Below are 15,104 nucleotides of genomic sequence, written 5' to 3'. Positions count from 1 at the left end.
TCTAGTACAAGTCCTAGAATATACAACATTTGAAGTATCTAGGAACAATATGGCAGGTCATACTCTACAGCGACGATATGTGTCTCGCCTAGTGCCGAAAAACCCCAAGATAACAACAGTGTTACTGCTTGCGGCTGCTGTCGTGAACTCTGCGGTATGAATTTATACCCATCTCAAGGCTGCATGTACGAATGATAAACGGCATACTAAATGAGAATCGTATATAGACGCTCGGTTATGACTCCTCGATGCTAAACGGCCTCAACATCCTTCCGCAGTACAAGGAGTATTTTCATCTGAACACGGCGACCACTGGGCTCAATACTGCTGCGTCTTGGATTGGCAGTATCCTAGGATGCTTTCTGATTCAACCAGTGCCAGACTATTTTGGTCGCAAAACGGCGATTTTGGTATCAGCTATTATCTGCTTTGTCGGCTGCATTATCCAGTCTGCAGCGCAAAACATCGTCATGTTTGTCGTTGGCCGCATTATTGTTGGCCTGGGTGCCCAAATCTCCAGCGGAGCCTGTCCGGTATTAATCGGCGAGATCCTGCCTCCTTCGAAACGTGGGTTTGTGCTCGGGTTCTTCTTCTCATGTTTCTACGTCGGCAGTCTGGTGGCGGCCGGCATCAATTATCGATTTGCAGATATCTCCAATACTTGGTCCTGGCGGATCCCTTCTATTCTGCAGTGCGTGCCGAGTCTGCTCTCTATTTTAATCTTGCCATTTATACCCGAGTCCCCTCGCTGGTTGCTCCTTCAGGGCAAGCGGGAGGAAGCAAAAGAGATCCTAGCAGTGGTGAATGGAGAAGATGATATCGATAATCCTCAGCTGACCAATCTGTTCAACAACATCGATGCGGTCTTGACCCGGGAGAAAGAGAAGTTTCCCCGTAACCCCTGGATTGAACTAGTTTCAACTAAAGCGAATTTGAGGCGGCTAGGAATCATCATTAGTTTTGGTGTTATGATTGAGCTCTTGGGGAATTTTGTTATTTCGTGAGTCCCGTTCGCTTGCATCAATTATAATGGTTAATACTGATGAAAAGCAAAACCTCAGATATTATCTTGGGAATATGCTTACTCTCGCCGGAATCACAGACCCAACAACACAGCTGCAGATCAACGTGATCCTCAGCTGTTGGAGCCTTGTGGTGGCTATTGTTGGTAGCTTTTTGCTCGACATTTGGGGTAGACGTCCACAAACGCTCACTGCAATTGTGTGTATGATTGTTTCATTATTCATATTTGGCGGTCTCACAAAGGGTAAGATTTATTTTCAATAGTCAATTTTTCATCTTTATTATGTCTTTGAAGCAAATATCTTACAAAAGTTGGGATATCATAGTATATGGTACAGGCCAGGATAAGAGCGGCATCTACGGGACCATCGCGATGTTGTTTCTCTTTCAGGGATTTTACTCGATCGCTATCACTCCAATGACCAGCGTATATCCAACCGAAGTTCTACCGATCAAAATCCGAAACGCAGGAATTGCTGTATTCCGATTTTTGGATTCCGGATTTGGGTTTGTCTCCTCTTTTCAATATGTTCAAATCTTTCACTTTTGAGTGAAAAAAAAAGCAAAAAAGAGTATATTAACGTAGTTCTTAAGGTTAATGGCGTCTTTTTCGATGAGCTTTGCAATGGAAAATCTTGGCTGGAAGTTCTACTTTATCAACGCTGCTTACAATCTCGTCTTTCTGGGTGCAGTATACTTTCTCTGGGTGGAGACGGCCAGGGTTCCTCTGGAGGAGGTTGCTTTTCGATTCGGAGACTTGGATGCATCTGAAATCATTGTTGCGGTGGAGGCAGAGGGAACCCCAACAAAGGAGGAGTTTACCATAAATGGGAAAAGTACAGAGTAGAACTACTGGCGTTCTATGCGCTGGGTAGTATTAAAACTGCTGTTAAGTAGGTGTTAATTCAAGAGAGATGGATTATGATATCAACTGCAATTGAAAGCTGGTTTGCAATTCTAGGCACCAATGGCTAACTGATAGATCAAAATTAAAAAAACCAAATCTAGTTCTAAACGATGATTTGCGTGTCAAACATTAAAGTACGTATTCCCGACTTATTCAACGTTTAATATCTTCATGTACATTGTAGTTTCAACTTCATGCCTTACAGCCATCGCAATAACTGAAAAATCTACTATACAAAACCTGCAGAGGAGAATGAGAGGTAGAAAGAGGCTAAGTGGTAGTAATTCTCAATAAATCTTCGATTTGTTTTCAGAGATGGAGGAGATGAGCATTTGAATACTATACAATTTATATTAATTGGTCAATTGATTTATCTACAGTAACCTACCTGACGTGTTTCCATGAATACCAATTTTATAGTATCTACTTAGGGAATCAAGATCGCTTCGGATGTCTGATTGTATGATTTGGCACCCTCGTGTAGGTTAACCAAGTGACTCTTTATCTTTGACTTCATCTTTTGGCCGCAGCGATTCAAGCCTCACGCAGGACGTATTGGCGCCTTCAATTGCATAGCCTGACACAAAATTATCATTGCTGGAATGAATTTCTCCCTCAAAGAGCTCGTCAATTTCTTCTAGCGACCGTTTGCTGGTTTCCACCCAGAAGAGGGCTACAAAAATGACCTCCAAAACGTCCCATGAGGCGTTAATCATGTAGGTTTTCCAGCCGATACTATTAAGTGCAAAGGGCATAATGAACGTAGCAAATACCCTGAATAATCCACTTGTTAGTACGGGCATACATCGTTGTGAGGAACAGAACAAAGAACAGAAATTAGTACTTACGAGGCCGAGTTAGACATGAACGTGTATATAGCCATGCCATTTGCACGGAGGGAGAAGTTTAATACTTCTGGCGGGTACATGACAAGTAACGTAGTCCATCCAAAACTATATCCACCTACAGCAAATTAATAGACATTTACATCTCGTGTGATTGTCACTTACCTTGGAACAAGAAGATACATGCAACAGTCCCATAGATTGCCGAAGTGTCAGTGGAAGTGCCGTACACTGCACACAGTGGTTAGCAAAATCTTTTAGAATAATCATGTTTATAACTCGCATTTTGTCAAAGCTCCTACTAGATATAGGGAGACAAGGGCGAATAATAAGCTTCCGATCGCGAGCATTTTTCGCCCAACCCTGTCTGCAATAAGTGTGCCAGTTCCAGCACAGGCCAGACACCATACGTTAAGGGCAATGTTGATTTGTAGTTGACTGTATGTGTCGCTAATACCGGCTTGACTGAGCATGGTCCCTAGCCAGTATCTTGATTTATCATTAGTGAAAGTAGGATATTCTCGTCCGGCCAACACCTACGATGCAATTGCACTTCCGCTCAGATTTCCAATAAGAGCGACAGATATGGCAAGGGTAGTCCGTCTCCGGTTAGATGGGGTTTTGACTGCTGCAAGCCAACCATGAGAGGCAGGATTTTCTCTCTCATAGGCAATGGTTCCGACAATTTGACTGTATGTCATGTTCACCTCGGTGTTAGTGACATCACCGTCAGCGATAATAATAGCCAAGGCTTGAAGTGCTTCCTCATTCTTTCCTTGTGCAACAAGCCATCGGGGGGTTTCAGGAACAAATGGCAGCAAAGCCACACTTAAGATACTCGGGATAGCTTGTAAAAGAGATGGTAACCTCCAAGACCAGGCACTTTGGAGCTCAGCTGTTTTATAGGTGATTAGGGCTGCAATCATGCCCCCAAAATACCAGATGTCATAGTAGAAGCCCAGCAGGAAAGCTCGATATTTTGTCGGCGCGACTTCGGAAGCATAAGTCGGACAGGCAATTGAGCCGAATCCCACTCCCATTCCGAGAATGAAACGAGCAACCATGAACATCGCGGCATTCTGCGAGGACCCTTGTAGGGCAATACCAATAAAAGATATTACAGCGGCTCCAAGCATACCATTCTTGCGACCGAATTTATCAACGAAAGGACCGCCAAAGGGTGCAATGGCCGCCCCACCAATCCATATTATAGAAGAGCTTAGTGATTGTGTAGCTGTCGTAAAGTGCATGTAATCCGAAAAAGAGGGCAGGATCATTAGCGAGTTCCTGTTGCCCCGTCAGCGTGGCAATATTGAAAAGAAGCCGTATCGTATCTTACATCATGTTTCCATCGTAGCCTAAGGTCTGCAAGAGTCAGATAATTTGTTCCGGAGTTGAATAGACTCGAATTGATTGAGATTTACCATTGAGTTAACCAAAACGACAAGAAAAACGAGTAGAGTCAAGACAGACGACCGTCGCGGAACACAGGAAGGTTGCTTCGTAGACTGCATTTCTGTGACGAGGAGTGACATATGCTATTGTGTCGATTTTGATTTTGCCTTGACATGATAAAGATAACTTGGGCTCATTTATAGAAAGTTGACCGATTGCTATTCAAACCCTGTATTCAATCAATTGATCGCGTCACGCTCTTGGAGAGATTCTCTCCAAGGGAGCTGGTTAGAGCGGAGCACAGAGTTCGGCCAGCCTCATACTTCATTCATACTACATGAATTCTTTTCCCGCACCCCTTGCCTATTAGGGCAAGGTTTTTCCGCTTCTTGATCAAACTTATATTTTGTCTACACGGATCCACTACCTGTTGGAGCAAATTTTGCAACCCCAATTGTGAACTGTGTATGTAGTATAGAATTATTGTCTAATCAAGCGCCGTTTAAGTTCCAGGCCAAGTCAACTAATGCGTCTTTCTAGCTTTCGTTTAAATAACCACGAGAATTCAATAAAATTTCCCGAAACAAGCCGCTGATTATCTGCTATCACTTCTCATCGGCCTTGATTAGATACACGAGGGCCCGCCATTTTCCGCACCCATGTAAAATGGTACGAAGATCGTTTGGCTCCAATCAGGATGGCAGAAGTACATACCTCACTTGTCAACCCTGCAGGTTACATTATTCTGTCAGATTTTTTTTATTTCCTACAAATGCTATCGTGGTTATGTTTAAACTCATTAAGCAAGCCTGCATCTAATACCAACCTATGAAAAGTCACAGCGATGCAATCTATACCACCTATCAAACGCGCGTGGTGGCGGGAGGCCTCAGTCTATCAAATTTACCCTGCCTCATTCAAGGACAGCAATGGGGACGGACTGGGCGATATCCCGGGAATCATCTCTGAGCTCGAATACATCAAAAAATTGGGTGTCGACATCGTATGGCTATCTCCAGTCCTACAGTCTCCCCAGGTTGACATGGGTTACGACGTTTCCGACTACAAGAAAATATACCCACCGTACGGAACGATGGCGGACCATGATGCCCTCATCAAGGGTCTCCATGACCGTGGGATGAAGTACGTAATGGATCTGGTCGTGAATCATACCTCAGATCAACATCCTTGGTTCAAGGCATCTCGGTCTTCAAAAACAAGCAGTTATCGAGATTGGTACATCTGGAGACCTGCTCGCAGGCATGCTCAGACAGGCGAACGCATGCCACCAAACAATTGGGAGTCTTTCTTCAGTCGCAGCGCGTGGACCTGGGATGAGACAACACAGGAATATTATCTTCACCTCTGGGCGTCCGGACAACCTGACTTGAACTGGGAAAATCCGCAGGTTGTTGAGGCGGTGCATGACGTGATACGCTTTTGGTTGAATCGTGGCGTTGACGGGTTTCGAATGGACGTCATCAACTACATCTCCAAAGAGCCTGGACTGCCCAACGCCAAGGTCAGAAAGCCAGGATTTGTGCAGAAAGCTGCTGAACATTTTTCTTGTGGGCCCCGATTGCACGAGTACTTGCAGGACATTGGAAAAATTCTCAAGGAATATGACGCATTTAGCGTCGGCGAAATGCCAGACGCTGAGCCTGAGGACATTTTGAAAGCCGTCGGTCAAGAACGGGGAGAGTTGGCGATGGCATTTCAGTTTGAGATGTAAGTAAGAAACCATAATTTCCTAAGTTTCAAAGATCAAGTCTCTGCCTTTTACTCTCTCCGACATGTTTCCGCACCCATGAAATATTCACGAAACAGGGTAATATTGGCGACATCGTATGCGTTCGCGAAACTGAAAGCCCAACTGATGTTTGCGGCTTGGACTAACCTAATCATGTATAGAGACTCCATTGATGTCGGTCCCAGTGGAAGATTTGAACAAGGAACGTTCAGCCCAACGGTCCTAAAGAAAATCGTTAACAAATGGCAAACTTTTATGCTTTCTAACTCAGGATGGAATGCGCTATTCATGGAGAACCACGACATGGGTCGTACTGTCAGCCGTTACGCATCTGACACTCCGGCCCTGCGGACATTATCGGCGAAAATGCTGGCAAATCACCTCGCATTCCAATCCGGGACAGTTTTCCTGTATCAGGGTCAAGAGTTAGCTATGGCAAACCTTCCCCGCGAGTGGGGTATGGACAAGTACAAAGATATAGAGTGTTTAAATCACTGGGAAACTGTTCTCGAAAACTACCCGGGCGATTTACTGAAGCAGCAAATGTATCGCGAAAGGTACCGATTAGTTGGACGGGACAATACTCGCACACCAATGCAGTGGAATTCCCAATATCCACATGCAGGTTTCATGCCCACGAATTCTGACAACACTGTGCCATGGATGCCTATCCACCCTGACTATCCCGCCTGGAATGTTGCCAATGCGGTGGCAGATCCAGGGTCCAGTTTCCACCACTGGCGGAAGGCATTGAAGCTGCGAAAGCATCACATGGACATTTTTGTTTATGGTGTCTTCGAAATGCTGAATATAGACGTTGAAGAGAATGTTATCGCATACATCCGTGCTGTCAATCCTGCTATCAATACCGACGGTGAAAAGGTGACGGAGCCCAGTCAGGCACTCATCGTAGCTAGCTTCAGTGCTGAAGAGATCTGGTGGAAAATCCCTCAAAGGGCGAGACATTTCTTGCTTGATCTATCGACGGATACAACCATATGCAACAGCAATGCCATTGTAAGTGAGCTAGGTAATTATGCGAGCCGGAACGATATAAGGCTCGTAGGTGGACGCTGGGAAAAAATCAGATTAAGGCCGTATGAGACTTTAGTTGCTATGGTCTAGGGAAGCGTAAAATACATTCCATACGCAAAACCATGACGTCTTTAGCGTTATTCAATGTGTCTTTATCTAAGCTTTATAGATTGCTTGAATTATAGTCGGAGAGTTTTGCTGTCATTCTTATGCCTCACGACGAGGATATCTAGACTAACGAGACGAGGTATGACTGTCAGCAGGACTGTCAACAATTAAATTCAAAAGTTCGCAAGTTGTTCGGTCAGAATAAGTTGAACTTTAACGCGCGGACCCCGCACTGATAAGCCGGCTACGTGGATGGAAATTGTGGCACCGATTGGGGAAAAGCAGACGGCGATAAGATCCCCAGATATTACACTTTCAGTTAACAATGCCGTAAGACCAGTTACAACCGCCATGCCACAAAGTCGAAGCCGGGGGGCGCCCAACATGCATAGCTTGAATAAGCAAGGAAGGCCTCAACATGCCTGCAGTGAATGTCAGTACGTATATCCAAATCATTAAAAAGCAAATCTAGATCTAAACTACACACAGTGCGCGCAAACGTAAATGCCACGCTTCCTGGGGAAGGTCGGCTTGCAAAAGATGTCTACGGTTGAACATCCCTTGCAGCCACCAAGCATTCATAGAAGCTCCTATTCCATCTGGTTCTGCTATTGCTGAGAGGAATACGGAGATATTTCCTAGTCAAGAGATTTGCAATCAGCTAGTCGATCTTTATTTTGACCTAATCCACGACAAGGACCATGCCTTGTTCCACCGACCCTCCTTTATCACAGCCCAGCGTCAGGGTTTGGCGGATATGATGCATGTCTCTGCTATGATGGCACTTGGAGCTAGGTATGAATCTCAAAAAACTTTAAAGTCTTTCCGCTTGGTAGGGGAGCTGTAGTTTTTTTGTTCGAGCAGTTGCTCATAACCGAAATTCTTCTACAGATTCGCTTCGAACATATGGCCAGGAAACTCTGAGCGGTGGAGCAGAGGGAGGCTCTGGGCCAATTACAGCAAACACCTTTTTGACAGTCGCATAGAAGTAGTGTCACTGGCTGCTATTCAAGCTTGCGTCTTACTCTCAACCATTGCCTTTTGTGAGGGTGAAATGGAAATGGAGTCTCTATATGGCGCCCAGGCTATCCGTATGATTCAACTGAAAGGCCGCCTGACTGATTCATTGCCAAGTAACCCTATCCAGCGGGAAACGGCGATTCGAGGTAGAATACCACTTGTGAATTCATCACTAGCATGGCTAATATCATGTGCTACAGTATGGTGGACCGTTTGGATGTTGGAAAACTGGACGAATGCCGGGGCGCGCATACCGCGACAGCTTACCGTGGACCTTAATTTTCCACTCCCCATGGAGGAGCATGCCTTTGAACAGCTTAGTCCTGAAATGTTTGATCCAACTATGTACCCCGCCGAATGTAGGGCCCAGTACGGTATCTGGGCGCAGATGATCCCTCTGACAGAAGTCATTGCACCCATCAATGAAATGCACGAAATGACGGTTAGGAATAGACTCACCAACTTCGAATTGTTTGAACACGTCGAGCGAATTGCACACAAACTCGATTCATGGAAGCTACGTCTTCCAGATGCCCTACATGCTACACCAGACAACCTCAAATCCTATGCCAAAACTGGCCATGCTCGAAGTCTAGCGGCTCTGCATACTGGCTTCCATCATTTTAGTCAATTGCTCTACTATCAATTCTTGCAACCAAGCATCTCCAAAGCTGCGCAAAATGATGCGAAGATAGTCAAATATGCGACACGGTGTCGTGAGCACGCTGCTGAACTCAGCAATCTTCTGTGGCTTACGAAACAAACGCCGGATTGCCAGTGTATGTGGCCGATGATTGGTCACCTTCTTGCTATTTCATCGTCAATACACCTTCATACGCTCTTATTTGACGATGATGAGTCCAATATCGCCAACGTGAAACATATGCTTAAGCAGAACTTCGAGATGATGATTTCTCTGCGCCAGTACTGGCCCAGTATTGACTTGTCCATGTCCCGGCTGCGAAATTTTCACCAAGCATGCCAGCGGAGCATGAACACAACCTTCAACATGGACCATTGGATGCTACAGTTCCTACAGCGATACACGAAACCTGTTGGGGAGAGAGAGACGCCAATCTCTGTAGAAATAGACGATGCCTCTGCTAATTGGCCGACATGGCCGTTGACGATAGTCGATGGTCTCGGTAACGATCTCGATTGCGATCCCTGGTACAACGAGTCCGATCTTAGCGTTGGGTCGGACATCTTGCAAAGCTTTCTTTGAGGATGATAAATTTAGTATATTCAATTCAATCTTTGGCCTCAATTCCAACGCTTTGCCTGCTTCCCAATTAACCTTCCCACAGATATGATTTTAGGTAAATCCTAAAGTCGATGTCTCCTCACAGGAATTGGCTCTGTTTATTGTACATAATGAAATATTAGTGGCTCTTAATATCTACTTAGTAATTATGATGAGCAGTGAATGCTCAGTATGTGCTACACGTGTTTATGGCCCGGATGTCCTTTAGATATCTCTATTTAATAAACAATCTACATCAGGGAAAAGCTATCCAGACGATAACAAAAAGGTGTTGATATTTCCAATCTACGATCTTGAATACCCATCTTGTCCTACATGAGCAAAATGTCACACAAGCATACTCAAGAAAATCAAAAAGAAAGGCGAAACGAGAAGAGCAGACAGAGAATGGCCGAATCCCGTAGCACGATTATTCATATATGAACAGTTCAGTTAACCCACTCTCCCGTGAGCCAGCGGTTGAAGAATTCAAGACTAGCCTCAGGCTGGTCCATGGGCACCATGTGGCCACCACCATAGAGACGCATGAAGGTGAGGTTACCTGAGGACTTGACTTGGCCGATCTTCTTGTCCTTGTGCTTTTGGTCAACAATCTTAAGATCTTCAAGTTCGGTAGCAGCATAACTTTCGTGACCAGACCACTCGAGAGCGTCAGTCCAGGCCTTGTTACCAAGCCAGTTGCAAATGAAATCCGCGTCCCCGGCATAAATAAGGACTGGAATTTCTTCGAGGAGACCCGGAACAAGCCTGTGGAATGGCTTCATCCAGTCACCGTGGAAAAGGAAGTTGCGGTTGATATCAAAGTTGCAAGAGTCAAAACTGGACACCTCGGCGCCGACAGCCTTCTGGACTTCGGGCTTGTTAAGATATTCACTGATGTATTCTAGACCAGTGTAGCACAAGTTACCACCTTCACAGTCAGAACGAACATCGTAAACATTTCTGCCAGTACGCTGGTAGGGGCCCAAGAGAGCATTGTTACAGTAAATGGATGCAGGCACACAAGACCAAGCGCTCTCGCTATCGTAGCAGGATTGAATCATGGACTGGCAACGATCCAATGAGTTGTCCATAGACTGGCAAGTACTCTCGTCAACGACAGCAGGGTAGCCACCCTCACCACAAGCCATCGGGCGGTAATGAGCATATTGGGTGTAACCATCGGTCAACCCGTTACCGATCAAAACTGACTTTAGGTTGATGTTTCGCTTCTTGTGAGACAGGATTTCAGAGGCGAATGAAGGAATATAGTGGCCAGCATAAGATTCTCCCGCAATGTGGAAGTCTTGACTAGCATATTGAGGAAATTGTTTAAAAAAGAGTGTGAGAAGGGCATAAACGTCCTTTGCAGCAGCGCTAGTCTCGCTAACGGAGCTACCACTGTATGAAAAACCAACATTGACGGGCTGGTCAAGGAAGATAACAGAAGCATTGGAGTTCCACGAGTAAGGGTTATAAACTGGTTTGACTTTGTCACCAATAAAGCTGGGGCCAAGTTCGAAGAACAGGCCAGTCAAAGATGAGCAGCCAGGGCCACCGTTCAGCCAAAGAACGACGGGGTCATTCTTGGGGTCATTTCGAGACTCGAAAAACCCTGATAAGTATGTTAGTATCTATACATGACGTGCCACTGAATGAAAACCTACAGTAGAACAAGTGCTTATCTTCTTCGTTGTCATCCAGGTAGCCGCTGTATTGTTTGACGCCGGGGTCAATTCCAAGGCTGCTAGGATCCACGGCTTTCACACGCAGGTCATAAGCCTCCAGTCTTCCGCCAACCTCACGTTCCTTCTCTCCATCGGCATTCTCGACCCAGATGCTTTGGACATCTGAGCCACGGACGATGTGGTCCCAGTGTGAATCAGGGCGACGCTTGTGGGTCTTGGGAGATGAGAAGAACGGAAGGTTATCCAGAATTTCTGGAAATATGCTCTCCATCTCCTCCCAGACCTCCTGGGTCGTCTCAGAAGTAAACGACTTGAGTTGTTCCTGAAGATCACGAAGAGGCTCAAAGATGGAATCAGCTGTCTCGTAGACATCCTCGGGGATATCCTCGTAGACCATCTCATAACCATCATCAACCGCATCATCGTAGCTAATGTCATAAACACGGCTTTCTTCTTCATAATCCGGTGCCATAAGGACCTGCTGAGCAGGACGGACGGCAGCCGCCGTAGCTCCGATGAGGAGCGTCGCAGGAAGCACTCTCATAGCGAGCAATGGGAGCCTGAATCGATGACGTCGTGGTCGTCAGCAGAAGAGACCTGGAAAATGAACGAGGACAAATAGGCAAATGGGTTCAGGGCTTACCTAAAGTATAAATGAATGAAAAGTTGTTGATATCCAGACAATATAGGTGTGTTGGGAGCTGGGTTGAGATAAGACAGTCAGTGAGAGGAATGACAGCAGAGGATGCAGCCTGCAGCTGACTGATGATGGATGAGTGAGTACCTTGGCCTGGGCGCTAACCAACTGCAGGCGGGGATGCGCAGAATCGGCCAACCACAGCCGCCGCCACTATCGTCAGGTCCCCACCTTGGGGTTTCCAGGCAACTCAATTGCCGTTTCAGGCACCAGTTCACATGACCTGATTAATCCTGAGGCATTTAATATTTGTGCCTTGTTCCTCAGGCACAACTGCATCATGATGAGTCATCTCGCGTCCTGACAACAATCTGCTAGGCTTCCCAAAGCCACAAGCATATATTTCTGCGTCTTTTTTCTCGCTGTCTTTGAATAAGAGCTCTTTTGCGCTATCATTTCTGAGTCCTGAAAATATATCTACTCGTTCTGAACTTTCTAGGCCACCTGATTTCTCATTGATTTCATCCATATATATTTTTCGCCGCAACAATGCCTGTCGGCATCAATCAGCCTTCCAACCAAATCAAATTCACAAACGTGTCTGTGGTACGGCTAAAGAAAGGTATGCAACTCTACTCCCTTCTACCTGGTTATAATCTGTATCATTTCGACACAGCTTCACATTTCTTCATTCTCCTGACCCCGCAACCCCGCAACCCCACTAACAAAATGTACGACAGGCAAAAAAAGGTTCGAATTGGCCTGCTACAAGAATAAGCTCTTAGAGTATCGGTCCGGTGCCGAAAAGGATATCGACAATGTCCTTCAAATCCACACAGTCTTCCTGTCCGTGTCCAAAGCCCAGACCGCCCCGGCAGCAGAATTAACCAAAGCATTCGGCGCTGGGGTGTCCCAAGATGAAATGATCCAAGAAATACTGAGAAAGGGCGAAGTCCAAGTAGGAGAGAGGGAGCGGAAGGAAATCCTGGAGAGGATTGAAAAGGAAGTCGTGGATATCGTGTCTGGGCGATTAGTTGATCCGTCGACCAAGCGCGTGTATACACCAGGCATGATTGAGAAGGCATTAAATCAACTGTCTGTGGCCAGTGGACACCAACAACAAAACGGGGAGGCAGCTGCTGGAGAGAGCTCAGAGAACATGGAGGCTTCCGCGGAACCACGCAAACCGTTGTGGAAGGGTGTTTCAACAAATAAGTCAGCTAAGAGCCAAGCGCTCGAAGCGATGAAGGCTCTCATTGCTTGGCAACCGATCCCAGTGATGCGTGCCCGCATGCGCCTGCGAGTGTCCTGCCCTGTACCCCTTTTGAAACAGTCTGTCAAAGCACCTGCAGGGGCAAACGGCGGCAGCAAGGAAGAATCCAAGCCGTCTAAAGGAAACAAGAAGGGCCAGAAAGGCAAAGGCAAAGGCAAAAAGTATCAAGATTCTGAGGATGACGAGGAAGCCGATGTCCAGCCAGCCGCTCCCAAGGCACCTGCAAATGTTAAAGATAAGATATTAAGTTTTATCGAATCTTTGGAGTCACAAGATATCGTAGGTGAGGAATGGGAGGCCGTAGGTTTTGCTGAGCCAGGTGCTTTCAAAGGACTCAGTGAATTCGTCGGAACGGAGACACGAGGTAGGGGAAGAGTTGAAGTTTTAGACATGGCTGTCACACATGAAGATTAGATATCAACTTATATTTGGCTTTTCTATGGCGTTAATATGTCTGATACCCTTATGAATATATTATGAGCTTATGTCAACAATGGAAATAGCTATGTGGGAGAGAGATTAATCAGATTCAATTTCAATGCTCCAAATCAATTACCAAAATAACCAATTCAACATTTTAGATTCAAACAATAAATACGATAACATAATAAACTAACCGCTCAGCTCGCCTTTTCGAACTGTTTCCCATTCCACATCGCTGGTGTCATACCAAGCCAATAGTCTCTCCCCTTGATCAGCCATACCAGGAAGCTCGGGGCTTTCCATCCGAAGGCCAACCCAACACCTTTACTCCCAATGACTACAAGCTGACTCACCTTCGTGTCTTGCCCAAGCACACGATAGTCATTTTCCTTGACTTCAGTACCAGACTCGGCAGCAAGCAGATCTCGTTTCAAGTTCTCTCCAATCACTGGTGTTTGGTTCATGATGGCATGAATAGCCCGAGGTTTGCTTGAGCTCACATGGCCAACGCAATATACTCTATTTCCAGCATTTTTCACACGCAATGTCGAGTCTACTTGAACGTAGCCCTCGTTGTCAAGTAGCTGTTCGTGAACGAATGAAGTATTTGGTACGACCCCTGTCGCCGGAATGTAAAGGTCTGCTTCAAGAGATTCTCCATTGTCCAAAGCTATCGTCACACTATCTGTCACGCTTTTTAAGTCTGGATTTTTGCTATCAGCCAATCCGGCATTTGGCGGCGTCACCTTCTCGATAGCGCGATTTTTGATCACCGACACACCCAATTTGGACAACTGAGATTCTGCCTTCTCGGCAACTGAGACAGGCAATTCCGGCAGTATCTGACGTCCTTTTGTGATGACTGTGATGGGAATCCCGGATCCATTACCATTCAAATACTTCGCCAGTTCACCGGCAGTCTCAACACCAGTTGGGCCACCGCCAGCAATTATTATGCTTTTTGCACTCGGCAGTTTCTTTTGAAATAACGACCATGCCTCTTCGGTTCTGGTATGGTCACTAAAGAGCCCATGAAGAGGCGATTTTGCTGTTGCCCCAGTAGCAATAATAAGCGCGTGATAGCCAAGTTCTTGCTCCTTATTGTCTTCGGAGGATACAATCGATACGACACGGTTTGTGTGATCCAACTTCACAGCAGTCCCATGAACAATAGTGATGGAACTAGTGGGGTATTGCGCGAATACTGTGGTCAGGGGCACAAAGAGCTTGTCTCGAGGAAATGAGCTTTCGGAAACGAGGGCTCGAGGACAAGTTGGTCTGCAGAAGAAATGCGATGAAGTGCTGATGATACTGACTCGGTAATTATCCTTGTCGGGAAGAGAAGGAATAACATGTTTGAGGACGTAGTGGGCTACTGCAACACCACCATAGGAACCTCCAAGAATGAGGATCGTTTTACTTTTAGAAGACATGGGTAATAATGAAAAGAGCTAGGGCTTGGGCAATTGAAGCTTGTCGTGATCTGTATTGGACAACACTTTTCATGTCTAACTGAGGCTTCAGGTATCTCTTTATAGAATTTTCAATCTTAAATCATGCTTAATTGTGTATACGTATGTTCATTTATCAGCTGTCTATTGTTCATCCGAAGACTACTGAAGCTATCTATATTGGAGTTGTTCCGACGGAGGCAATCCACTTCCGAACCTCCGAATCCGGTAAGTATGCGCCATATCTGCCCTTCTTATATTTAAGTTCGCCAAATGGAAGTTTTACATTAAAATATTCAAATTTTA

The 15,104-nt window shown here is 45.8% G+C and overlaps 7 protein-coding genes across 7 annotated transcripts; 4 read left to right on the top strand and 3 right to left on the bottom strand.

Moving 5' to 3' along the window:
- Window positions 1–49: 49 nt before the first annotated feature.
- Window positions 50–1,998, top strand: BGW36DRAFT_401806 (hexose transporter-like protein; the record flags this gene model as incomplete). Its single annotated transcript, XM_046218788.1, has 6 exons — window positions 50–154; window positions 228–1,000; window positions 1,062–1,267; window positions 1,350–1,530; window positions 1,618–1,759; window positions 1,921–1,998. The coding sequence occupies 6 exons, from the start codon at window positions 50–52 to the stop codon at window positions 1,996–1,998; spliced, it is 1,485 nt and encodes a 494-aa protein (XP_046065792.1).
- Window positions 1,999–2,464: 466 nt separating this feature from the next.
- On the bottom strand, window positions 2,465–4,310 carry BGW36DRAFT_401805 (MFS sugar transporter-like protein; the record flags this gene model as incomplete). The annotated part of the gene is made up of 8 exons (XM_046218787.1): window positions 2,465–2,492; window positions 2,513–2,704; window positions 2,779–2,893; window positions 2,919–2,920; window positions 3,055–3,264; window positions 3,316–4,062; window positions 4,115–4,140; window positions 4,200–4,310. 8 exons carry the CDS (start codon window positions 4,308–4,310, stop codon window positions 2,465–2,467), a joined length of 1,431 nt encoding a protein of 476 aa, XP_046065791.1.
- A 704-nt stretch (window positions 4,311–5,014) lies between these two features.
- On the top strand, window positions 5,015–7,045 carry BGW36DRAFT_308638 (glycoside hydrolase family 13 protein; the record flags this gene model as incomplete). The annotated part of the gene is made up of 3 exons (XM_046212351.1): window positions 5,015–5,898; window positions 6,082–6,769; window positions 6,803–7,045. The coding sequence occupies 3 exons, from the start codon at window positions 5,015–5,017 to the stop codon at window positions 7,043–7,045; spliced, it is 1,815 nt and encodes a 604-aa protein (XP_046065790.1).
- Window positions 7,046–7,381: 336 nt separating this feature from the next.
- On the top strand, window positions 7,382–9,450 carry BGW36DRAFT_330143 (uncharacterized protein). Its single transcript, XM_046212813.1, has 4 exons — window positions 7,382–7,500; window positions 7,553–7,858; window positions 7,955–8,229; window positions 8,284–9,450. The coding sequence occupies exons 1-4, from the start codon at window positions 7,415–7,417 to the stop codon at window positions 9,306–9,308; spliced, it is 1,692 nt and encodes a 563-aa protein (XP_046065789.1). The 5' UTR covers window positions 7,382–7,414; the 3' UTR covers window positions 9,309–9,450.
- Window positions 9,451–9,523: 73 nt separating this feature from the next.
- Window positions 9,524–11,949, bottom strand: BGW36DRAFT_390872 (putative carboxypeptidase CpyA/Prc1). The gene is made up of 3 exons (XM_046217535.1): window positions 11,658–11,949; window positions 10,994–11,586; window positions 9,524–10,941 (listed from the first exon to the last, which is right to left on the bottom strand). Exons 2-3 carry the CDS (start codon window positions 11,556–11,558, stop codon window positions 9,776–9,778), a joined length of 1,731 nt encoding a protein of 576 aa, XP_046065788.1. The 5' UTR covers window positions 11,559–11,586; window positions 11,658–11,949; the 3' UTR covers window positions 9,524–9,775.
- A 43-nt stretch (window positions 11,950–11,992) lies between these two features.
- Window positions 11,993–13,472, top strand: BGW36DRAFT_390870 (UPF0023 family protein). The gene is made up of 2 exons (XM_046217534.1): window positions 11,993–12,273; window positions 12,392–13,472. Exons 1-2 carry the CDS (start codon window positions 12,201–12,203, stop codon window positions 13,336–13,338), a joined length of 1,020 nt encoding a protein of 339 aa, XP_046065787.1. The 5' UTR covers window positions 11,993–12,200; the 3' UTR covers window positions 13,339–13,472.
- A 68-nt stretch (window positions 13,473–13,540) lies between these two features.
- On the bottom strand, window positions 13,541–14,780 carry BGW36DRAFT_351721 (FAD/NAD(P)-binding domain-containing protein; the record flags this gene model as incomplete). The annotated part of the gene is made up of 2 exons (XM_046213363.1): window positions 13,541–14,444; window positions 14,478–14,780. 2 exons carry the CDS (start codon window positions 14,778–14,780, stop codon window positions 13,545–13,547), a joined length of 1,203 nt encoding a protein of 400 aa, XP_046065786.1. The 3' UTR covers window positions 13,541–13,544.
- Window positions 14,781–15,104: the final 324 nt, after the last annotated feature.

Source organism: Talaromyces proteolyticus, assembly GCF_021365285.1.
Source record: "Talaromyces proteolyticus strain PMI_201 chromosome Unknown BGW36scaffold_15, whole genome shotgun sequence".
NCBI lineage: Eukaryota > Fungi > Ascomycota > Eurotiomycetes > Eurotiales > Trichocomaceae > Talaromyces > Talaromyces proteolyticus.
The sequence above is the reverse complement of the archived record's forward strand: the minus strand, read 5'-3'. Positions and strand labels throughout refer to the sequence as shown.